We start from the raw sequence: 22,079 nt of genomic DNA, 5'->3' as shown, positions 1-22,079 counted from the left end.
CATTCCTGAAATTTTTCCACCCACAAAACACCAGAGTCGAGTTATCTATCCCTTTTCCCAACTTCCTGAGTGACCACCAGAAATGCCCTCAGTCGACACCATGTCTTCAACTCCTACTTCCTCGTCAAAAGAGACGAAGCAGTCGATCGCCACCCTGGAGCAGTTGCTGCACCAACTGTCCATCTCCAAGACTCAGGATGAGGCAAACGGCGCCGCTGGCAACGTCGCCACATTCTTGAATGGTCCCATCGAGGAGCACGATGTGCCTCTCAAGGCTGTTGACATCTTGAAGAAACAACTGAGCAATAAGAAGGATGCTAATGTGCGAGAGCGAGCGCTGGATGGCATCCGAGCCATCGCCTCCCACTCCACCATTGCTCCCGGTGCCGAACCCTACCTTATTTCCTTGCTACCGCTGGCCCTGAGCGCAGTTGGTGACAAGATGGTTTCAGTCAAGAACGCTGCGCAGGCCGCATCTCTTGCCATCGTTAGAGCCATCAACCCCAATGCCGTCAAGGTCGCCCTTCCTCACATCCGAAATTCCATCATTACGGCCCAGAAATGGCCCGAGAAGATGACCGGTCTCGACTGCATCGAGGCTCTCGTCGAAACCGCTCCCACTCAGCTCTCCTTCCTTGTCCCTACTCTCATTCCGATCGTTTCCGAGTCAATGTGGGATACAAAGCCCGAAGTCAAGAAGAAGGCATATGGCACAATGGAAAAGATCTGCAAATTGATCGAAAACAAGGATATCGAGAAATTCATTCCCGAGCTCATCAAGTGTATCTCTAAACCTGAGAACGTTCCCGAGACCGTTCACTTGCTTGGTGCTACCACTTTCGTCACCGATGTCCATGAGCCGACTTTGGCCATTATGGTTCCTCTACTTGAGCGTGGCCTCGCTGAGCGCGACACCGCCATTAAGCGAAAGTCTGCTGTCATCGTGGACAACATGTGCAAACTGGTCGAAGACCCTCAAATCGTCGCGGCTTTCTTGCCCAAGTTGATGCCTGCGCTTACGAAGAATTATGAGAACATGGCCGACCCCGAGGCTCGTGAAAAAACCAAGCAGGGCTTGGAGACTCTCAAGCGTGTCGGTGCAGTCAAGGAGGACGGCTCCTTCCCCAAAATCTCGAACGCTGGTGAAATCGCCACTGTCGTCCCGATCTTGAAGGAAATCATCGAGCAAAAGCACAAGGGCGCCGTTTCAAAGGCTGACACTGTCATTGACTACGTCGCTGCCATTGCAGGCCAGTTGATCGACGAGAAGGTCATCGATGAACCCGACTGGGTTTCCAATACCGTCGAGTACCTCAAGACTATTGTCGGTGAAGCCGACGCCAAAGCGGTTGCCGAGTCTCTCCGCAAGCGTGCTTCCCCTGGTATTGAGGACGAACCTGAGGCCGAACCAGATGAGGAGGAGGGTGAAGATCTCTGCAACTGTACATTCAACTTGGCCTATGGTGCTAAAATCCTTCTCAACCAGACCACGCTGCGGCTTAAGCGTGGCCAACGCTATGGTCTGCTCGGTCCCAACGGTTCCGGTAAATCCACTCTCATGCGAGCTATCAACAACGAGCAAGTCGAAGGTTTCCCCAAGCAGTCCGAAGTGAAGACCGTGTTCGTTGAGCATGACCTGGACGCTGCCGATACGGAACTCACTGTCATGGGCTGGACCGAGATGAAGCTGAGATCCGTCGGTATTGACACGCCTGTATCTGATATCAAGGCCAAGCTTTTGGAGTTCGGTTTCCTTGAATCCCAGATGGAGGGCCCTATTACCTCGCTCTCTGGTGGCTGGAAGATGAAGTTGGCTCTTGCCCGTGCTGTGTTCGAAAACCCCGATATCCTCCTGCTCGATGAACCTACCAACCACTTGGACGTGAAGAACGTTGCCTGGCTGGAGAACTACCTCATCAACTCTCCTTGCACCTCCATCATTGTCTCCCACGATTCCAAATTCCTGAACAACGTCATTCAGCACGTCATCCACTACGAACGCTTCAAGCTGCGCAGATACCGTGGCAATTTGACCGAGTTCGCCAAGCGAGTGCCATCTGCTCGCTCCTACTTCGAGCTCGGTGCTTCCGAATTGTCCTTCAAGTTCCCCGAACCTGGTTTCCTCGAAGGTGTCAAGACCAAAGCCAAGGCTATTGTCCGTGTCAATAAGATGGCCTTCCAGTACCCAGGAACCGACAAGCCACAGATTCAGGATATTACTTTCCAGGTATCTCTTGGTTCTCGTATTGCGGTCATCGGTCCCAACGGTGCTGGCAAGTCTACCCTTGTCAACGTTCTCACCGGTGAATTGATCCCTACATCGGGTGAGATCTACCAGCACGAGAATATTCGTATCGCCTATATTAAACAGCACGCCTTCGCTCACATTGATAACCATTTGGACAAGACTCCATCAGAGTACATCCAATGGCGATTCCAGACAGGCGAGGACCGTGAAACCATGGATCGTGCAAACAAGATTGTCACTGAAGATGACGAGAAAGCTATGGACAAGATATACAAGATCGATGGCACTCAACGACGCGTGATTGGTATCCACGCCCGAAGAAAGTTCAAGAACTCGTATGAGTACGAGTGTTCGTTCGCTCTTGGTGAGAACGTTGGCCAGAAAAACGAGAAATGGACGCCCATGATGACTGCCGACAATGCCTGGATTCCCCGTTCCGAGATCTTGCAATCCCACCAGAAGATGGTCGCCGAGGTCGATCAGAAGGAAGCTTTGGCCAGCGGTCAATTCCGACCTCTGATCCGACGTGAGATTGAAGCACATGGTGCCAACTTCGGTCTCGATGCTGAGCTGATCTCTCACTCCCGCATGCGTGGTCTATCTGGTGGTCAGCGTGTTAAGGTCGTTCTTGCCGCTTGCACATGGCAACGCCCTCATTTGATTGTTTTGGATGAACCTACCAACTACCTCGACCGTGATTCGCTGGGTGCTCTCTCGAAGGCTCTGAAGGAGTTTGAAGGTGGCGTCGTGATCATCTCCCACAACGCCGAATTCACCGAGTCTTTGACCGAAGAAGTTTGGAGTGTCATGAACGGCCGGATGACCCCCAGTGGACACAACTGGATTGTAAGTCAACTTCGCTTTTGAATCGTCATTGTTGAGATATACTAACTCTTTATTTTAGCAAGGGCAAGGCTCTGGTCCTCGTTTGACCGCAAAGGATGACGACGAAGAGGAGAAGTTCGATGCTATGGTACGTTTGACGCAGTATATTGTTGAGACAAAGACTAATATTCTTTTAGGGCAACAAGATCGAAGGCAACAAGAAAGCGAAGAAGCTGACGTCATCTGAACTGAGAAAGAAGAAGAAGGAACGCATGGCCCGGAGAAAGCGCGGCGAAGAAGTCTTCTCGGACGAGGACGACTAGATGCTGACACGAAACCTTTTCCATGATTTACGGCTTGAAGGTGCATCGGCAGGTGTTGAAACGAATAATGGCTGTCTAAAAGGAGTATCCGGAGTTATGAGACCATGCAAAACAAATCCGCTTGGAGAGGGAAATAGAGACAGATTTTCTGATACCCTCATGATAGAGCATAGACAAGATAGAGATCGCACTGAAGAATTCAGTCTGTCTTAATGGATTACCTTGTCATATTCACTCTAAGGAAGCATGGACATCGCAATAGAATCGCTGTGGTTAGTGCTATATGTCCTCAACGACCCTCTGGTATTCAAGAGCCCGTTACTGGGTATCAAGCCTTGTCCAGCCTTATCCAGCCTTGGTCAGCCTTGCGATAAAACCTCTGGTATTATTATCACGAAAAAGAAGGTCTGCAATATCTCACCACCATTTCGACAGGTCCTTGTTCTGTGCCTTCGGGAGACCTTATGCGCGTCCGCCACCTGTGTCCGACGGCGTTACCTTAGCAGTCTCATAATATTACCTACCATTTGCATCTCTCGCAAGAGAGATATGTTTCGTCTATTGACAACATTGGATCCGGTAACCTCTTTGTCTAGAACCCTTCAAAATACGCTCCGTTTCGGTGCGTAGCATTTTTATCCGCCTGGTTAGCTAGCGAGGCTATGGTTTTCGCTGAATGACTCTTGAAGCGGTATCGCCAACATATGAGCTGGCAGCCGTCTCCGGTATATTGCCTTGCTAGTCGCTTCTGCCCCCTTTTTTCACCTCCAAACTCATCGAAGCCTTGCAACTGACAATCAAATACCAGGAAAAGATTGGCTCGAGAATTTCCGGTCGTTTTTTAGGCCTTTGAAAGCGCTTGTATCAAGCAAGAACTTTCTCGACCTGGACAAAACCTCGAAGATCCCCCAATGGCCAATCAGCCAGTGGAGTGACGTATCTCCTGTACATACAATTCACATGCAAAGCGTAAACTCAACAACATTTAGCATGTGGAGCTGGGTCTGTTACTACTTGTGGTCCTGTTCAATGCGATGCAATTCCGCAGTTCGGCCCCCTCCACAGTGAGTCTGACGCCACAAACCTCGGGAATGTCATCGGCTCATAAGAGATCAGAAATACTGGTATATCAAATCAAGGATAGGATTATCCCTGTAGAGGGTTCGCAGTGAATTCCTCTTCAGCTTCAAATCGCATTTCAGCCTTCGACACCGCAAGAAAACGCACCTTTACAAAACCTGTCAAAACGGAAGGTGTCCGTCTGACGATAAAAAGGATTGATAATAATAACTTCGCCAGATGCTAGAACACCCAAGAACACCCAGAAACACCTCAACCCATTTCTACGTGGGCGCCGAGCCTCGTTCGCCGGAAAACAACTGGAAAAATCCCACCACGCCCACCGTGCCGTCGTCAATGCCGCGGAGAGCGCCCTTGCGCACCCATTTGGTAGCCTTGACGTGCATGCCTGAGAGCCCATTATGGTTAACCTTCTAGTAAGGCAGCCGGATGATGCACCGAGAATCCAGCTCGTGCCTCGTGGAGACCAATGCACCCACATACACCCACATGCAACCAAGTCCATCTACCTAGCGAGCTAGGTATGTGCTCCGTACATCCTCTAGAGCGTTTGGCCCCTCAACCGAATGGCGATTTTCCTGCGCGATGCCTTCCCCAGGGGGGCGGGGCCTCTTGAGATTCCCTTTCAGGCTCGAGCTGCTCCTGGAGACCGAGCTAGAAGTCGTATTCCAACTGTCTTATGATCCCCTTGCTCCCGGCAGATCGATGGGACCGGAGCTCTGGCCTACTGGAAGGTTGATATGGCGAGAGTACACCTTCCTCTTGGAGACTACGCGGTGAGACAATAAATAGCTAGCAGCATCCCCTCTGCTATTTGTCTCTCGATTTCTCAGCCTGCTTTGCTCCTCCCCTTCTCCCTCGTCCCTTAGATTTAGAGTGCCTGCCCTTGATCCGTGAGCATACCCGGGGTTCTACCTTCTGCGTATCACCTTCATTGTCATTTTTGGACCTCGCTCCAAGCGGTTCGCCACATCTACAATCGTTTACGTGGAGAGCTCAGCCAAGATGGGATCAATTGGGTACAAAGTGTCGGATGACCTATACGCTCATCCTTTGATATCGGAAAGAGCAATCGACGAGCCGAGGCCACTCAAAGTCATTTATATCGGTGCTGGTGTCTCGGGAATCTGTGCCGCCATTCAGTTTCCCAAGTTCTTACCAACAGTGGAACTTGCAATCTATGAGAAGAACCCAGATGTGGGAGGTACCTGGTTTGAGAATAGATACCCCGGCTGTGCCTGTGGTATGTAAAACTCGGTCTGGGCAGTGACCAAAGATTGACAAAAGGCACAGATATCCCTGCTCATTCATACCAACTGAGCTTCGAGTCAGAAGTACACTGGAGCAAATTCTATGCTGGTGCACCAGAAATCCTCCAGTACTGGAGGAGGGTCGCAGAAAAATACGACGTCAAGAAATACATGAAATTCAGCCACAAATGTATAGAAGCTCGATGGAATGAAGAAACCTCGAAATGGCACGTCAAGTTCCAAAGATTAGACACCGATGAGGTTGTGGAGGACATCGGCGACGTCTTCATGACCGGCATTGGTGCTCTCAACGAATGGAAATGGCCAGACATCAAAGGCCTTCACGACTTCAAGGGGAAGCTGCTTCATAGCGCAAACTGGGATTCTGATTACGACGTATCAGTAAGTTGGCCCCCACCTTTTGACTTACATTCTCTTGCTGATTGACATCGAAGGGCAGGGATATTGCAGTTATTGGCGCCGGCAGTAGTGGTATTCAGATCGTCGCCAACTTGCAGCCCAACGTCAAATCCATGGACCATTATGTGCGTGGCCGGACGTGGATCGCGGCGTCGTTTGGCAATGAACTCGTTCGGGAGCGGAATGATGGACAGGATGGGAATTTTGATTACACTCAGGACGAAATGGAGGCTTGGGAAAAAGACCCCGAATCTTACGTCAAATATCGCAAGGCCCTTGAAATTGGCATGCAAGGCTGCTTTGCTCTGACGCATCGGGGAACCAAAGAGCACGAAGGCGCGTGGTCAGCATTCAACCAAGACATGAGGAATCGGTTGGAAAAGAAACCAGAGATTGCGGAACACCTCATCCCGGAATTCCCACCTCTCTGCAAGCGACTCACTCCTGGTCCTGGATATCTTGAGGCCCTGGTTGCCGACAACGTCAACGTGATCCCAACCAAGATCTCGCATATCGATGAGACCGGTATCGTGACTACCGATGGAAAACATAGGCCGGTCGAGGCGATCGTCTGTGCCACGGGCTTTGACACGTCTTTCCAAGGTCGTTTCCCCATATATGGACGTGGTGGAATCAACCTTCAAGATCGCTACAAAGAACGGCCGGAAACATACCTCAGTCTTTGCACCGACCAGTTCCCCAATTTCTTCCAGTCACTTGGCCCCAATGCTGGTGTAGGCAATGGCAATCTCCTGATCATCATCGAAGCAATCGCAAACTATGTCGGGCAAATCGTCCAGAGACTTGGACAGGGAAACATCAAGACAATTGAGCCCAAGAGGAAAGTTGTGGAGTACTTTACGAATTACTGTGATGCCTTCTTCAAGCGCACGGTCTTCTCGGCCGAATGCGGGAGTTGGTACAAGTCGTCACCTCCAAATGCGACAGCGGAAGAGCGAAAGCGAGGCCGAGTGACCGCCTTATGGCCCGGGAGCAGCATCCATGCTGTCAAGGCGCTTGAGAAGGTGCGATTCGACGACTTTGAAATGACTCCGGCTGATGGAAACGAATTTGGATGGTTTGGCGACGGATGGGCGGCGGCGGAGAGAACGGGCGACGTCGAAGGCTTGACATGGTATCTAAACAACACTCGCTTCACACACGAACCGTTGGAAAAGGGCCAGAAATTGGTCGTGACCGAGGACAAGGTCGTGACAACAAATGGAGATGCCGAGGGAGTCAACAAGGACGAAATCGCAAAGGAGCTTCGAGTGCCTGACGGGATTGTTGCAACGTAAAGAAGATATGGTACGGAGCAGAAATATGGGAAGATAATTGCACCTCAAGACCCCCGGGGCGGCATCCCGCGTTAGTCGAGATATGTACATGAATTGTGCATGCCAGACTCCCACTCTCGGGCTAAATACGAAGCTATACCTCAGAGGGAGACTGTAGCCCGCCGTGCCCGTATAGATCAGGGCATCTCCGCTTGATGTCTATCAGCACGAGATCCCACGGATAGATACTTTGTCGTGGCCTTTTTCCTCTTTCTTCTTCCTGTCCCTCTCTTGCGTACGACAGTCGGGCGGTTTGCCACCATGGCGTCGTGGAGGCTGTTGGGCATATCCATCTCTGCCGCCGTTATCTTGTGCAGCCTCGCCTATCTCCTCCTACTCCTCTCCGCCTCCACTTCTGGCCCGATCAGGCAACCGCCCTTGTACTCGTCGGCTTCACCCAAGCATCCTCACAGACACTTCCACGCCCCTGCAGAGAATCTCTGGACGGAATTGGACGAAGCCGAGGCATCGCAGGTATATATATGGCTTCATGAAAACACCAATATATTCAACTCGACCGGCGCTCGAGGAAGCAGCCCGCTGAATCTGATCGAACTTCTACGACCCAACAAATCCAGTGTTGTCGACTATCTGGACCACAATGGCCCTGTCCCGGACCGCTGGGCCCGCCTCTCGGTTGTCGAGCCCAAGGACGACAACGCTTTCATCGTCGAATATATGGTTGGGCCCCTGCCCCCGTCCAACAAGACTCAAATCCTGCCCTTGACGTACTGCCACAACTCTGGCCGCAACTATGTCCAAAGTCCCATCTCCGATGTCTTTGCTCTGCTTGAATGGGCGTTGTCCATCGGCGAGGATGCGTCTGATGTTACTCAGGACCTGTTGGGCGCAAAGACTAACCGGCACGATCCTGACGACCCGAATGGATTGGTCATGGGTTCCAGACCGGCTCTCATCGACTCAGGCCGGATGGTGCATTGGTTGGAGTTTTTCGGTCCAGGCATGAAATCCGACGGCCGCAGTCTCTTGCCCCAGGGACTGTACGTCAAGTTGAACCTGCCCAGCGCGAACCCCGAGACCTGGACGACAGGCGAGTGGTTCTACAACGGGATTCTCTATGACAATGTCACGATGCTCCGAGCAGCCATGGCGTCTCCAGGGTTTGAGCGCCTCGCTGTCAACGAAGACGGCTCGTGGACTGATACTGAAGATTTCATCACCTCGACCCCAGAACGAGCCATGCCGCCTCCGGTTTCCATCCAGCCTTACGGCCCGCGGTACCGCCTCGACCGGTCAGAGAACTACCTCTCCTGGATGGGTTTTTCGTTCTACTTCTCGACCTCACAGGCGACGGCCCTGTCGCTCTTCGACATCCGCTACAACAATTCACGGATCATCTACCAACTCGGCCTGCAAGAGGCACTGGCCCACTACGCCGGCGTCGAACCCATGCAATCTGGCCTCCACTTTCTGGACACCTTCTTCGGCATGGGCAAGATGATGTTCAGCCTCGTGCCGGGACTGGATTGCCCCGGCCACGCAGAGTATATGGATATGTCGTACCACCGGGGCGGGAAGATGTACACGAACCGGAACGCCATTTGCGTCTTTGAATACACATCGGACGCTCCGTTGCAGAGACACACCTCGGCGTTCAGCGCGACCGTCAGCAGAAACACCTACCTCGTGGTGAGAAGTGTGAGCACGGTCGGGAACTATGACTACACGGTAAGTCCCTTCCCTCCAAGCGGCAGCCAACAGCCAGCAGCCCTCCCTTATCAAGCCCTCCCTTATTTTCTTCGGCCTCATCTAGAGAGTTTCTTTCTCTGACATGCCATCTGCCAATCGATAGATCGACTACATCTTCTACCTCGACGGCTCTGTCGAAGTCAAGCTTAGGGCTAGCGGCTACATATTCGGGGCATTCCACGCAGAGCCACGCTCCTCCACCTCGTTCTCCTTCTCGCCGCTCACACAACGCGACTCGTCCGCGAATGAATACGGCTACCGCGTCCATCCTGCCCTGCACACCTCCATGCACGACCACGTCGTCAATTTCCGTGCCGACTTTGACATCTGCGGCACTGCCAACACCGTCATGCGGACGTCGATTGAACCTCTCCGGAGAACCTACGACTGGGATCGACCCGAAGTGCCTGGGTTCCGGAATACCATGCACATGGTGCACAGGCCCATCACGCACGAGACGGGGCTCGACTGGCCGAAGAATTCCGGAGAAATGTACCTCATCACCGCGCCGAACAACACGAACAAATGGGGCGAGACTCGCGCCTACCGTGTCCTACCGGGCACAGGGATGGGCAACCCAGCGCACCTGACGATCGTCAACTCGACAGCACTGGGCGCCTCGGCGCCGTGGTCGTCGTCGGACCTGTGGATCCTGAGAAACCACCCTTCGACCGAACCGGGCTCGGCGCACCACCTCAACGCGCTCGAGCCGCTGTCGCCGCTCGTGGACTTCGCACAGATGGTCGCCGACCGCGAGGCTGTGGAGGAGGAGGATTTGGTCGTGTACTTCAATCTGGGCGGCCACCACGTGCCCAGCAGCCAGGACATCCCCAACACGCTGATGCACACGAGCGCGAGCTCCGTCGTGTTCATGCCGTTCAACTATTTCGACGAGGACGTCAGCAAGGCCGTGCGGCAGGGCGTGAGGGTTGATCGACGACCAATAAAGGACAACATCGTCGTCGCTACCGGTGGTGTTGGGGCCGAACTCGCCAGCGAGGCTGCCAAAGAAGAGGTGAGACGGTCTTCTAATCGTGCCGCGAGATCCAACCCGAAGCAGAAGAGCAAAGAGGACGACGGCGTGTCCTGGTTCGGCGCGCGGTACACCACTCCAGTACTGGTTTCGGAAGCGATGCTCTCGCCGGACCTGAGCCACTACATGAAAGAGCGGGAGGACGGCGAACAAGGCGGGTGGAAGACCGTGCGGAACAACGTCGGCGGCGGGCTCTATGGGCTATTTGTCGGCAAGGAGAGGGAAGGAGGGCGAGGACATCAGCGGGATGGGGATGATGGGGGACGGCTGGATTGGTGATGGATAGATGGACGATCTTGCTTGACCGTACAATTACATAGTTAGAAGAATGGGCAGAGGGGAAAGGGCGAAGGGGGGATGGAAATGATGGCAGGAGGAATCCTAGAAGCTGAAGCTTGTCCGCTTGCTATCTACTCTGTTATGCTCTGTTCTGCACCACTCCGCCCCGAAACAAATAGATAAATGGAGAAAAACTTCCCGAGCCGATCAATGACAGACATGATTCTCCTCTCATCCTAGGAAAGTCAATACTGTCTCGACACATTACATACTTCATCCACATCAACTGCCAAAGCTTGCCATCGCATATCCGTCCCAGTTGATCAAGCCCGCGCTTTGCCCTTGCCCTTGCCCTCGCCCGTGGATTTTTCCCTTTCCGTACTTAACCGGCGCAGAGGGAACGAAAAGGAGAATCTGTCCTGCTTCCTCGCTTTGTTTTTTGCCGTGACGGTCTTTAGAATGGAGGTAATGCTTGTCTTTGCCAGCCTCAGCTCCAGGTCCGGACTAGAGACTTGACGCTTCTTTGGCTGCGATGCGGATTCAGCGGCGTCGATGTCTTCGAGGTGGCACTCGTCCTGATCCTGATCCCCTGAGTCAGCAGTCCTGGATATGGACAACACCAGCGATGGACTTGTCATTTGCTGCGCGGGGAGAAGGCACACCTCGTCATCATCGTATTCACTGCCCGAGTCAGTCAGAAAAAGGGCTGATGCTCCCGCCGGACTGGACTGGATCTCCCCTGGAAAGACCGTAGTCGAAATCTATCGCACAGCCGGACGGCACACGCCTTCCTGGATGGGGCTCATCGTGTTCATGGATGGTTTCCAAATTGGCGTCAGGAGAGACGCGGGCCCGCTTGAACAAACGAACTAGTGGGACATGTTGCTCTGGCGCCTGCGCGGGTTCTGGGGTAATTGTAGGTTGCAGTTTCAGCAACTTGTTACAAGAGGTAGGAGCTTCTGTCGCCGACGAAGAAATGGAAGTAACCTCGTTGTTGCCGTTGTTGGTTCTGTAAGGTGGGAAGGTCGAAGCGGATAGCTTGAGGGTCCCGCAGACAGGTTGCAGATAGTCCAGGGTTCTTTTCGCTTCCAGTGCGGCCAGAAGGCTGGCACGGCCTTTCTTTGCGTTCAGAGTTTCAGCGTTCGCAGGTACTGGAGGGCCACCTTGAGAATCAATCCCTGCGTCTTCTCCGTAAAGCCACACAAGGTTGAAGAAAAGTGTTTTTGCAGTAGTATATTGGCGGACAAACGGGCTCACATTCATGGCTAATGTCGCACGGATGAAGCGACAGGAAGCCGTGTTCGCACCGTGCCATTCTCTGCGTTCTTCGTGGAAGGATGCCTGGTCTTCGGGGTCCCAGGATGGAGGAGACTGAGGTTCCGTCCAGGTTCCAAGTATCAAATCTGAAGAAAGGGGATTAGACAACAGAATGGGCCGGATTTCAGAGTGCCATTGGTGAAAATTTGATTTGCCGTTCAATATCTCAATGGTTTCGACGGCCGGGAACTTCAGTTCACAAAAGTAGGCTTGTCGGGAATATGAAGATGGCATTCTGGTATGGTGGACAACTGGTTGCAACGCTCAAAATGCAAGTCCCCGAATGTTGAGGCAGCATTGAGACGTGCTTTTGAGTCGCAAGATCCTGCATGACTTGAGGTGGGTAGGCCTTTCCTCCTGATTCAGGGTTGTGGTCAGTCTCGAGCATGCGCAGCCGGAATTGGCCTTATTTGGGTAAGACACTGGTCCACTCCGACTTGCCATACTGTTCAAGTTATTCCAGACAACTTATTCTCAATTTCTTTCCAAGACCTATTTGTGGACGTCAAGGGTTTTCGCGTCGGTGGAGTGCCAACAAATTGAAACGCTGTGACCTGCCTACTACCAGTTACGATGAGTGAGCGGTCTTTCCGAACTCGATACCTAACTCTTCAGGGATTTTGCTGAGATGGCCTTTCTTGCTGTGTTGCCGCAGACAGGAATCAAGCCTCTTGACGAAAGAATCTGTCGAAGGACCACGGTGCGGGAGTCTGGTGTAAGACATGCACGCCGCCCGACGAAGATATCGCTCAGCTAGTGCATAGTCTTTACGAGCCAAGCAAAGGGTGGCGAGCTGATCACAAGCCCAAGCCGCGCTTCCACTATTTGTCGAACCCGAATCTTGCGTCTCATGCTGGAGGATGCGGTGCGCCACCCCCTCGACAGCAAACTCCTCGTTTTGATCCGCATAGAGCCTTCCCAAAGCCGCCAATGCAGTCCTGTACCGTTTAGGATGCATTGACTGACTGTCTTTGATCAGTTGCTGGCACATGTGATGCGCAGGTTGGAAGTTCTTCCGTTTTCGGAGCATGTCAATCTGGTCAACTCGCAAGGCAAAGAGCGACGAATTGCTAGGCTTTCGTCGAGTGCTGTAGCCTTCAACTATCAGTTGCATCATTGATTCAATGACATGATTTCGATTATCAGCGACAGTCATCATACTTAGAGCTTTAGCATAAGGATGGTGTTTCCCGAGCACGCTTGCTGCCATGGATGAGATAAAGCTTAACAAGTGCTGCTCTAGTGCTGCCATGCCGGGCCACGGAGTTGCAAAGTGTACCAGCAGGCATGACAAGAGTTGAAGGGGTGCAAAATGTATCAGCGGCTGGACCATGTTACAGCAGACGTCGAAAGTCCTCCAAGCATCGGGCGATCTTCCGGTCTGAAGGTACTCGAAGCCACGGTAGAGCCCCAGCCAAAATGCTGATACTTGGTCTGTCTGTCCGGCTCTTACCTCTTCTGGAATGGAGTTCGGGAATCGACGTTGCAGTTCATTCAACTTGAGTCGGTTGAAGGTCGTGAACTGCCATTGGACTGCCTCTCGAGTGTAGAAAAGGGCAGCTTGGATATTGCACAGATCAGTCGGCGGGAGAATGTTGACTGTCGTGGCGCCGAATCTGCCGTCTTTTTCGTCTTGCATACTGGTATCAGATTCCTCGGGTGATGCGGTAGAGTTTGGAAGGGTCCTTGATCTGGTTGTGACCAGAGACGGCGACTCGTCCTTGATTGTGATGTCTCCGAGAGAAATGGATTCTGGACTCTGGGATAGCTGTTCCCAAAGTTGAGTAAACCTTTTGTCGCTGCGACAATGCCGCTTGACTCGATCAAGCTTCAGTGGCCTTCCACGGAATGAGATCGACTGAATATCGTGTCCGGCATCCACGTATGCCTTGACACGTTTCGCTAGAAGCTCTTTGTCCTTTGCTTTGTAATTCTTGTGGATCTTCCATTCTGTAATTCGCCGTTTGAACATCTTCTCGCTGGCATTGAAACCGTGCTTCTTGCACAAGATCGTTCTAACATCCTTTAGCTTTCTGTTTTCACCAATGTACAGCTGGATGAAGATATCTTTGATATCGGCCCATTGCTGAGGACTAGGTCCAGCAATTTTCCACGATTGGGAGACTTGGTCGGCGTGTTGATGCACAGGTACCATCCCATCGAGAGTGTCCATGTCTTCGCCATAATTTGACATGTTCCCCTGGCGACGCCAGATCGGATATCAGCTTGCCTCAGGTCGTGGTTGACACAGGGTATATGGCCTAAGTAATTGCGAAAGATGTCTGGTCAGTGAGCTGGGAAATACATCCAGGTGATCCGTTTGCAACGGTGTTGGGAGAGCAACAGACAACCATGCTGGGGTGAAGAGGGCCTTTGAATCTTATTATGGTATGTATGTAGCATTAGCATTCACTGATAATGCTGTAAAGGGCTGAGCAAAGTTGAATGATGACCGAGAAGGACGCCATTGGACGCCAGGCTCTCGAGTGTCTACCTCACTGCCTCACGGCCTCCTGCGCATTGGTGACGAGGTGCATTAGTTCAGGAACTTTGTGTGCGCAGCCAATCGAGCTGAGCTGAGCGCGAGGGGGAACTTTGGTTGACAAGGCACACCAGGGCAACTATCCTTTCGATGGTCATTTCTGCCGGATGAACGCCTTACGGACACGAGCGGAAAAAGCTGAGACGGAAGAGGGGAGCATAAGCAGTCACCAACAACAAGAGAGAAGATGAGGACTTTGCTCGCGAGAGTTTTTCAGAAAGGCAAAAAGATGTTGTCTGACCATAGATTTTGTTTGCGGCACCCTTGCGTGGGTAATAGTCAAACCCGGTCAAGCCAGTCTTGGCCAGTACACCCCGGGCCCAGCATGGCAGCCACATTACACATTTATTATTACTGTCTGACAAGAAAGATTCCGCGATCGCCTGAAAGCAGAGAGAAGGCTAAAAGACTATCCGCTGATGAGAGTTGCTAAAGCCGTTTTTTTCTGCTGAAAGCAAAACAAAAGGTGTCTCGTTATGTAAAATGCTGTAGCCCCCATATATCCATTTGCGACAATCGGACAGGGTCCTTTTCAGCGCGACATCAAAATATCATCTCACGAGTCGACAGCCTCACCAGGCTCCCCTAAACCCTGACCTTTCGCGTCGACGCTCTTTGCCATCTCAGCTTTCCTCTGCTTCTCTTCCTCCTCAATCTCCTTGAGCCTCTTCTGGCCCTCTTCATTGGTGGCGTCAATCACTCCTTCCTGTAGACTGAGCATGCCGCCTTGACCCAGTAACTCCACAATCTCCTCAGCTTCATCTACACTCATCTTTCCCAACACCTTGTTGACCTCGTCTAGGCTGCCGCTCTCTAACGCACGTTGTAGACCCGGCGGGAAACGGTCGAAGATTTTGCGTGCCTCCTGTTCGACGGGATCATCCGAGCCAGCTTGCGGCACGTTGATGTGGATTTCTGTTCCAGGCTCGACAGCATGGAGCTGGATTTGTTCCACGCCGGCTGAGTCATTTGCTTCTTCCTTCTGTAATTCGGCCGCACGAGTCTTGATGCGGCCGTATGTCTCAGCCAAATCCTTGTTGAACACCTGATTCGCTTGATGGCCTTTTGTGGTGATTCGCTTGAAGAATAATCCAACCCCGTCTCGACCCAGTTGGCGACAATATTGGATCAGGAGACTCTGGTGCACGCAGGTTCGCGCATAAGCATCCTGTCCTTTCATTTGAGCGTTGAAGGCTTCGATCATGAGTGCGTCTTGAGTCTTCTCATTAACGATGTCCGGATGCTCTGAGATGAATTGTAGGCATGCTCGATAGTCTCCAAGTTTGATCTTTGCGAACTGCTTGCCCTCTGGCGTGAGCTTGATGCTGGCCTCATCTTCCTCCTCGTCTTCGTGCTTGTCTAGAAGAGCATCATCTTCAATGTCCGCCTCCGCACCGGAAGAAACAGCACCTTCGCCAGACTTGGGAGCCTCTCGTGTTTGTGAGCTTAGTCCTTTAGGTGCATTAAGTAACTCGACACTTTCAGTCTTAGTTTTCTCCTTAACTTTTGGCTTCTCAGTAGGAGTCGCCTTTTGCTTCGGCTTGTTGATGTGAGACGAATCGAAGCCGAAATGGATGTCCTCGCTTGTAATTTTGGCGGTTGCCTCCTTCTCCAGTTGCGCCAGCCGCTTCAGCAGGTCCTGCTGTAGCTTCTGGACCTTACTTAGATGACCATTCACCCCTTGCAGAAAGTCTGCATATCTGTCTGTGGATGTGGCCTTGTTTTCGTCGATCTCCTTTTTGACCTGATCAACCAAGGCGCCCATCATCTTAGAATACCTTGGCTGCTCCTTCTGGTGTGTATAAACGCCCTCGGGCGGTTTTGGCGGTTCATCTTTGGCAGGATCGCCAGCACTCTCGATCAGACTTTGAAACACTAGTTCTTCTGGGTTCTTTCTGCTTGCATCTTCTTGATGTCTCTTCAGAGCGTCTAGTAAGGCATTGATACGTTCGAGCAGACCGTCGTTGACGATCCGTTCGTATTTGAGGGTTTCGATCTCATGCTTCCGCTGTGCTCGCTGCTCGTGGATCTGGCGCTGCTTGGCTCGGATGAAGCTCTTCGTGTCAACATTCGGGTGCACTTCGACATCAGAATCGTCTGATACCTCAAGCCTATCCCACTTGTCGTAGGAGATGGGCATGGCGAAGCGAAGTTACGGGGGCAGGTGTCAATCGTAGGCAAACAGTCGGAGGGTAGAAGTCGAGTATATGGAAAAGTCTAACCTTGGTTTGTGGTTTGTTGTTGAGCCTCTCGAGTCCTCGTGAGAACAAAGATCCTTCTAGAAGAGAACACCTCGAGTCGGGTGATGGTGAATTTGATGTTTGCCATCTAACCAAGTGCCACTCCCGGTTACGTAGTGGGGGTGTGGCCGTAGTGGCCGTGGGTTGCAGGCACAGCCGCGCACACACCAAGAAAATGGAGGGGCTATTACCTACATTCTGAGCCTTAGGTGCAGAGTGATACCCAACTGGCCCGCTAGGTACCTTATTTAGTTAGTTGCTTAAGAGCTTTGGCTGCAGCTTCGGGCTCGGTCTCGCGTCTCCGTTCATCGGCCGGTTAATCGTCATTGATCCATCCGGGTCGCAGACACAGGCACCTTTTTCTCAGCTTTCTTCAATGCTCTCATTGCGCCATTCGACGTCCCGGCTTCACTGGCACCTCCCCTCCTACACTACTGTCGCCGAGATGAAGAGAAGGAGGGACACGCCCATATCTTTAGTCCGTTGAAGCATCCCTCGATCTCTTACAGGCATGATTGCTACGCGTACCTCGGTGCTGCTCGCTTTCAGGCCTTTTCAACATGGCTCTCGATTAAACCAGCTTGACCAGAATATCCTTCTTTCATTATACAATTCCTCTCCTCGACACTCCCGGATATCATCCCGCACTTTGCATGGATGGGCGCGGTCGAAGGCTTCCATCAATCCGAGCCAATTTCCTTCATTGAAGCTGCTCAACGGTTCTGCGCCAAGGCCAGATCGACTCAATGTGCCCTTCCAGCCCAGCATAGCTGCCCGGGCGGTATACTTTTCGAGCGGTCGCACACTTTACGAAACTCCTACGCCGGTTATTAAGGAGCAGCAGCGATCCAAATCCATCGATGAGGCGGATGACGAGGATGCATTTCACAGATCTGAAAAAGCACATCAGGCCTCGCACGTGAATCTCAGCGCTCGACTGTCAAAAGAGGGTGCTGCGGGCAAGAACGCTGGGTTTGGGGAGATATGGCGGTTGATCAAGATTGCACGTCCAGAAGCAAAAGTCCTTGCGCTGGCATTTCTCCTGCTCCTGATCTCGTCCTCCATCACCATGTCGATACCGTTTTCAATTGGCAAGATCCTGGATATTGCGACCAAAGGGGGTGCGAAAACGGAGGGTGCCGAATTGGAGCAGAAGTCTGATATGCTCTTTGGGCTCAGCTTGACAACATTCTACACCGCCCTTGTCTGTATTCTTGCGACGGGTGCCGCGGCCAATTACGGACGCATCATCATCCTTCGAATTGTGGGCGAGAGGATTGTGGCGAGACTCCGATCCAGGCTGTTCCGGCAAACCTACATTCAAAATGCCGAGTTTTTCGATGCAAATCGTGTAGGCGACTTGATTTCCAGACTCAGCTCCGACACCATCATCGTCGGCAAGTCGATTACCCAAAATCTTTCCGATGGACTCCGCGCTTTCGTCAGTGGAGCTGCTGGCTTTGGCTTGATGGCATGGGTGTCCCTAAAGTTGACCGGTATTCTGGCGCTACTGTTTCCCCCTGTCGCACTTGGTGCATTCTTTTATGGGCGAGCGATCCGGAATCTGAGTCGAAAGATCCAAAAGAACGTCGGCACGTTAACGAAGATTGCAGAAGAAAGGCTCGGCAATGTGCGAACTTCACAGGCGTTTGCAGGTGAAATTCTCGAAGTCCATCGGTACAACACGCAGGTGCGCAAGATCTTCGAGCTGGGAAAAAGAGAATCGATCATCAGTGCCACTTTCTTCTCTTCCACTGGATTCATGGGCAACATGACCATATTGTCGCTCCTCTATGTCGGCGGTGGTATGGTGTCGAGCGGAACAATCAGTATTGGAGAGCTCACCTCTTTTCTCATGTACACTGCGTACGCAGGTTCCTCGCTCTTTGGGCTTTCGTCGTTCTACTCGGAGTTGATGAAAGGCGTGGGAGCCGCATCACGCTTGTTCGAACTCCAGGACAGAGAGCCAACCATATCTCCCACAAAAGGTGAAAAGGTGGTATCAGCACGAGGCCCCATTCGGTTCGAGAATCTCTCCTTCAGCTACCCTACTCGACCGGCAGTGAGTATCTTTAGGAATCTGGATTTCGAAATTCCTCAGGGCGCCAATGTCGCCATTGTCGGTCCATCCGGCGGTGGAAAGAGCACGATTGCCTCTCTGATCTTGCGGTTCTACACACCTACCGAAGGCCGCATTTTGATCGATGGCAGGGATATTGCGACGATGAACGTCAAATCTCTCAGACGCAGGATCGGCATCGTGTCACAAGAACCAGTCTTGTTTTCCGGCACCATAGCCGAGAACATCGCCTACGGCCGCCCTCATGCAACCCGCGCGGAGATTATGCGTGCAGCCAGACGAGCCAACTGCCAATTCATTAGCGATTTCCCAGAAGGACTTGACACTCCCGTCGGCGCCCGGGGCACCCAGCTGTCTGGTGGCCAAAAGCAGCGCATTGCCATTGCTCGAGCCCTGGTCAAGGAACCCGACATCTTGATCTTGGATGAGGCCACATCCGCACTTGATGCGGAGTCTGAGACCTTGGTCAACGAAGCGCTGGCCTCGCTGCTAAGAGGTAGTAACACGACAATCTCCATTGCGCACCGTCTTTCGACCATCAAACGATCTGACACCATCATATGTCTGGGTAGCGATGGACGTGTTGCGGAGATGGGCAGCTACAAGGAACTCAGCAGTCGGCCCGACGGTGCTTTCACGAAGTTGATGGAATGGCAAATGAGTGGCGGCGAGAGAGCACAGGATGATGTGGACAAATTGGCCATCGACCCGGAACATATTAAAGGTCCGCCAACGGAGAAAGACGAGATCGAAGTGGAACTGGAAGAACCGAGTGAGGGCGAGGGCGAGGAGGATCTCGAAGCCAGCAAAGCGCCAGAGACTGCCAACCAAGCAGTGCAAGAGAAGAAGACGTGATTGTCATCATCCCACTAGACCCGGCACTCGTGGCGTCGGGAGACTAAATCAAGATGCTTGGACGACGTGGCCACAGTCGGGGCGGTTTGCTCGCTTGCTCTCTGCCTGACAGATTCGTTTGAGGTTCACGAAGCTGTAGAAGATGAGCGCATCTATACGCATTGGGTGCGGCACGTGTGTCTGTATAGGAAACCCAAGCTGTGCGGGTAACTGAGATGAGTTACAGGAGTGGTGTCGGCGTCGGTCCATGCTGTATGTACCTGGGATTGGGTCCAAATCTTGTGCCGTGAATAATAGAACGAAAAAGCCATCTCTCCTCAGAAGGTGGAAATGCCAAATATGCGAATACTTATGAAATCCCTCCTGACGAAAAGGCCTCAGCACAGAACAGTTGGGATTTCCACATGCTCGCGAAGCATGGAATCGACCAATCCCACAGGTTGCGGGATTGCCCAACAGATGATTCCCCTGGCCTCGGGTGGCCGTCAAATGGCCCTCCACTTCCCAACCACAGTCACTTGGTGCTTTTATCCGAGTATTATGCTTCTTCAGTTCGTCTGCGTGCCATGTGCGTCTGCGCCCGTGCCTCTACTCCGTACCTTTTTTGCCATCCGCCCAGAAGGGTCCTGGTCGTCCTCCTCCTACCTCATTGCTTCCGTTTCAATTCTGCATTCCGCCATGTCATCCACGAGCCTTCTTCCCTCGTATCCATCCTTTGCCGGGTCTCTCCTCCTCTGCCATTGGCCCGGTTTTGTTGATCATGGTTGATTGTTGATCCACTGTCCAAGTTGAAAGAGAGGGGAAAGTACATAACTTCACCACCAGCCGGTAGACAGCAACCACACACCTCGCAGGTTCTGGCTTCTATCATGGCTTACAACGTACATGCGCTGATCTCAGAGACCCAAGATATCGCAGCCAAAGGTCTCCACGGTGTTAGACCACCCATCGAGGTTCCCGAGCCCTCCACCGATAAACCTCAGCCGCAACAACCCAAGATCCGCAGCAAGTACCGTCATGTTGCAGCGCTGCATTCCCAAGTTCGTCCATCGTGTCTCAGCCATGAAGCCAAAAAGACGCCGAGCTTTATAGGATTCCGCAATCTCATGGTTTTGACCATCATAGTCATGAACCTGCGGCTGGTCATTGAGAACGCGAGAAAGTACGGACTCCTCATTACTCTGAAGTCGAACCTTCGAAATCAGGATATCAAGATCGCTCTGGCCCTCTATGCCCTCACGCCATGTCATCTTTTTGTCGCCTATATTATCGAGAAAGTGGCCATGGAAAATGCCAAAGGAGTCATTGGAAGACGGAAGAAGAGCGATCCAGATGCCAACAAAAAGCCCGAGACGGAAAAACAGACGAGAGAGTTCCTCAACACTTGGTGGTGGATTGCTGTCGCTCATACCTTGAATGCCTCGCTTGCTTTACTTATCTCGAGCTTCGTGGTCTACTACTTCATCCACAATCCCGGCTTAGGTACTATCAGCGAGCTCCACGCTATCGTGGTGTGGCTCAAGACCTGCTCATATGCCTTCACCAACCGAGATCTTCGCCATGCCATGCTGAACCCTGGTGGCCCTGAATCGGCCCTTCCTGACATTTACTCAGAATGTCCCTATCCGCGCAACATTACGCTTCCTAACTTGTGTTACTTCTGGTGGGCACCGACACTGGTCTATCAACCATACTACCCGCGCACAGACCGAATTAGATGGACTTTCTTCTTCAAACGGGCCGGAGAAGTCGTTGCTCTCTGCGTCTTCATCTGGCTCACGTGTGCACAGTACGCGATTCCAGTCTTGCGCAACTCGCTGGATGGCATGGCCGTGCTCGACTTCTCTTCCATTGCGGAACGTCTAATGAAGCTGTCCACTATATCCTTGATTGTCTGGCTCGCTGGATTCTTTGCCTTGTTTCAGTCTTTTCTCAATGCACTGGCCGAGATCATGATGTTTGGCGATCGAGTCTTTTACGAAGATTGGTGGAACAGCACAAGCCTCAAGATGTACTGGTCCACCTGGAATAAGCCGGTCTATCATTTCATGCGGAGGCATATCTACTCCCCTCTGGTTGGTCGTGGCTGGTCACATCGGGCAGCCAGTGCGTGGGTCTTTGTGTTCTCAGGCTTGCTCCACGAGCTCGCCGTCGGAGTGCCCTCACACAATATTCTCGGAGTTGCTTTTCTTGGGATGGTGCTGCAGCTGCCTCTGATTCAGATTACAGAGCCTCTAGCAAAGATGGATGGGACTGGAAAGGTTATTGGGAACTGTATCTTTTGGATCAATTTCGTGTTTGTTGGACAACCGCTGGCTGCGATGATCTATTTCTTCGCTTGGCAAGCAAAGTACGGAGAGCTCAGCAAGGTACAGAGGTGACTAGACTGTAGCACAACTTTCTGGGACTATCGTTGTTCAAGGGGCAGGTCCTTAGGATATGAATAGCAAACAGACTTTTACAGGGACAGAAACCCACGTCTCCCAGACTTCCTCACGTGACCTCATACACACTGAATTCCGTTTCCGCCCTTTCAGACT

At 52.2% G+C, this 22,079-nt stretch overlaps 8 protein-coding genes across 8 annotated transcripts; 5 read left to right on the top strand and 3 right to left on the bottom strand.

The window, feature by feature from the left end:
• Window positions 1-100: 100 nt before the first annotated feature.
• Z519_03170 (uncharacterized protein) lies at window positions 101-3,396 on the top strand (the record flags this gene model as incomplete). The annotated part of the gene is made up of 3 exons (XM_016760922.1): window positions 101-3,094; window positions 3,153-3,221; window positions 3,271-3,396. 3 exons carry the CDS (start codon window positions 101-103, stop codon window positions 3,394-3,396), a joined length of 3,189 nt encoding a protein of 1,062 aa, XP_016622772.1.
• A 2,085-nt stretch (window positions 3,397-5,481) lies between these two features.
• On the top strand, window positions 5,482-7,444 carry Z519_03169 (uncharacterized protein; the record flags this gene model as incomplete). Its single annotated transcript, XM_016760921.1, has 3 exons — window positions 5,482-5,719; window positions 5,764-6,128; window positions 6,182-7,444. The coding sequence occupies 3 exons, from the start codon at window positions 5,482-5,484 to the stop codon at window positions 7,442-7,444; spliced, it is 1,866 nt and encodes a 621-aa protein (XP_016622771.1).
• Window positions 7,445-7,744: 300 nt separating this feature from the next.
• On the top strand, window positions 7,745-10,505 carry Z519_03168 (uncharacterized protein; the record flags this gene model as incomplete). The annotated part of the gene is made up of 2 exons (XM_016760920.1): window positions 7,745-9,172; window positions 9,297-10,505. 2 exons carry the CDS (start codon window positions 7,745-7,747, stop codon window positions 10,503-10,505), a joined length of 2,637 nt encoding a protein of 878 aa, XP_016622770.1.
• A 323-nt stretch (window positions 10,506-10,828) lies between these two features.
• Window positions 10,829-12,056, bottom strand: Z519_03167 (uncharacterized protein; the record flags this gene model as incomplete). Its single annotated transcript, XM_016760919.1, has 2 exons — window positions 10,829-11,186; window positions 11,230-12,056. The coding sequence occupies 2 exons, from the start codon at window positions 12,054-12,056 to the stop codon at window positions 10,829-10,831; spliced, it is 1,185 nt and encodes a 394-aa protein (XP_016622769.1).
• A 334-nt stretch (window positions 12,057-12,390) lies between these two features.
• Z519_03166 (uncharacterized protein) lies at window positions 12,391-14,016 on the bottom strand (the record flags this gene model as incomplete). The annotated part of the gene is made up of 1 exon (XM_016760918.1): window positions 12,391-14,016. The coding sequence occupies one exon, from the start codon at window positions 14,014-14,016 to the stop codon at window positions 12,391-12,393; it is 1,626 nt and encodes a 541-aa protein (XP_016622768.1).
• A 904-nt stretch (window positions 14,017-14,920) lies between these two features.
• Window positions 14,921-16,504, bottom strand: Z519_03165 (uncharacterized protein; the record flags this gene model as incomplete). The annotated part of the gene is made up of 1 exon (XM_016760917.1): window positions 14,921-16,504. The coding sequence occupies one exon, from the start codon at window positions 16,502-16,504 to the stop codon at window positions 14,921-14,923; it is 1,584 nt and encodes a 527-aa protein (XP_016622767.1).
• A 611-nt stretch (window positions 16,505-17,115) lies between these two features.
• Window positions 17,116-19,539, top strand: Z519_03164 (uncharacterized protein; the record flags this gene model as incomplete). The annotated part of the gene is made up of 1 exon (XM_016760916.1): window positions 17,116-19,539. The coding sequence occupies one exon, from the start codon at window positions 17,116-17,118 to the stop codon at window positions 19,537-19,539; it is 2,424 nt and encodes an 807-aa protein (XP_016622766.1).
• An 869-nt stretch (window positions 19,540-20,408) lies between these two features.
• On the top strand, window positions 20,409-21,920 carry Z519_03163 (uncharacterized protein; the record flags this gene model as incomplete). Its single annotated transcript, XM_016760915.1, has 1 exon — window positions 20,409-21,920. The coding sequence occupies one exon, from the start codon at window positions 20,409-20,411 to the stop codon at window positions 21,918-21,920; it is 1,512 nt and encodes a 503-aa protein (XP_016622765.1).
• Window positions 21,921-22,079: the final 159 nt, after the last annotated feature.

Source organism: Cladophialophora bantiana (genome assembly GCF_000835475.1).
Source record: "Cladophialophora bantiana CBS 173.52 unplaced genomic scaffold supercont1.4, whole genome shotgun sequence".
NCBI classification, from domain to species: Eukaryota; Fungi; Ascomycota; class Eurotiomycetes; order Chaetothyriales; family Herpotrichiellaceae; genus Cladophialophora; species Cladophialophora bantiana.
This window is presented reverse-complemented; position numbering and strand designations above follow the sequence as displayed.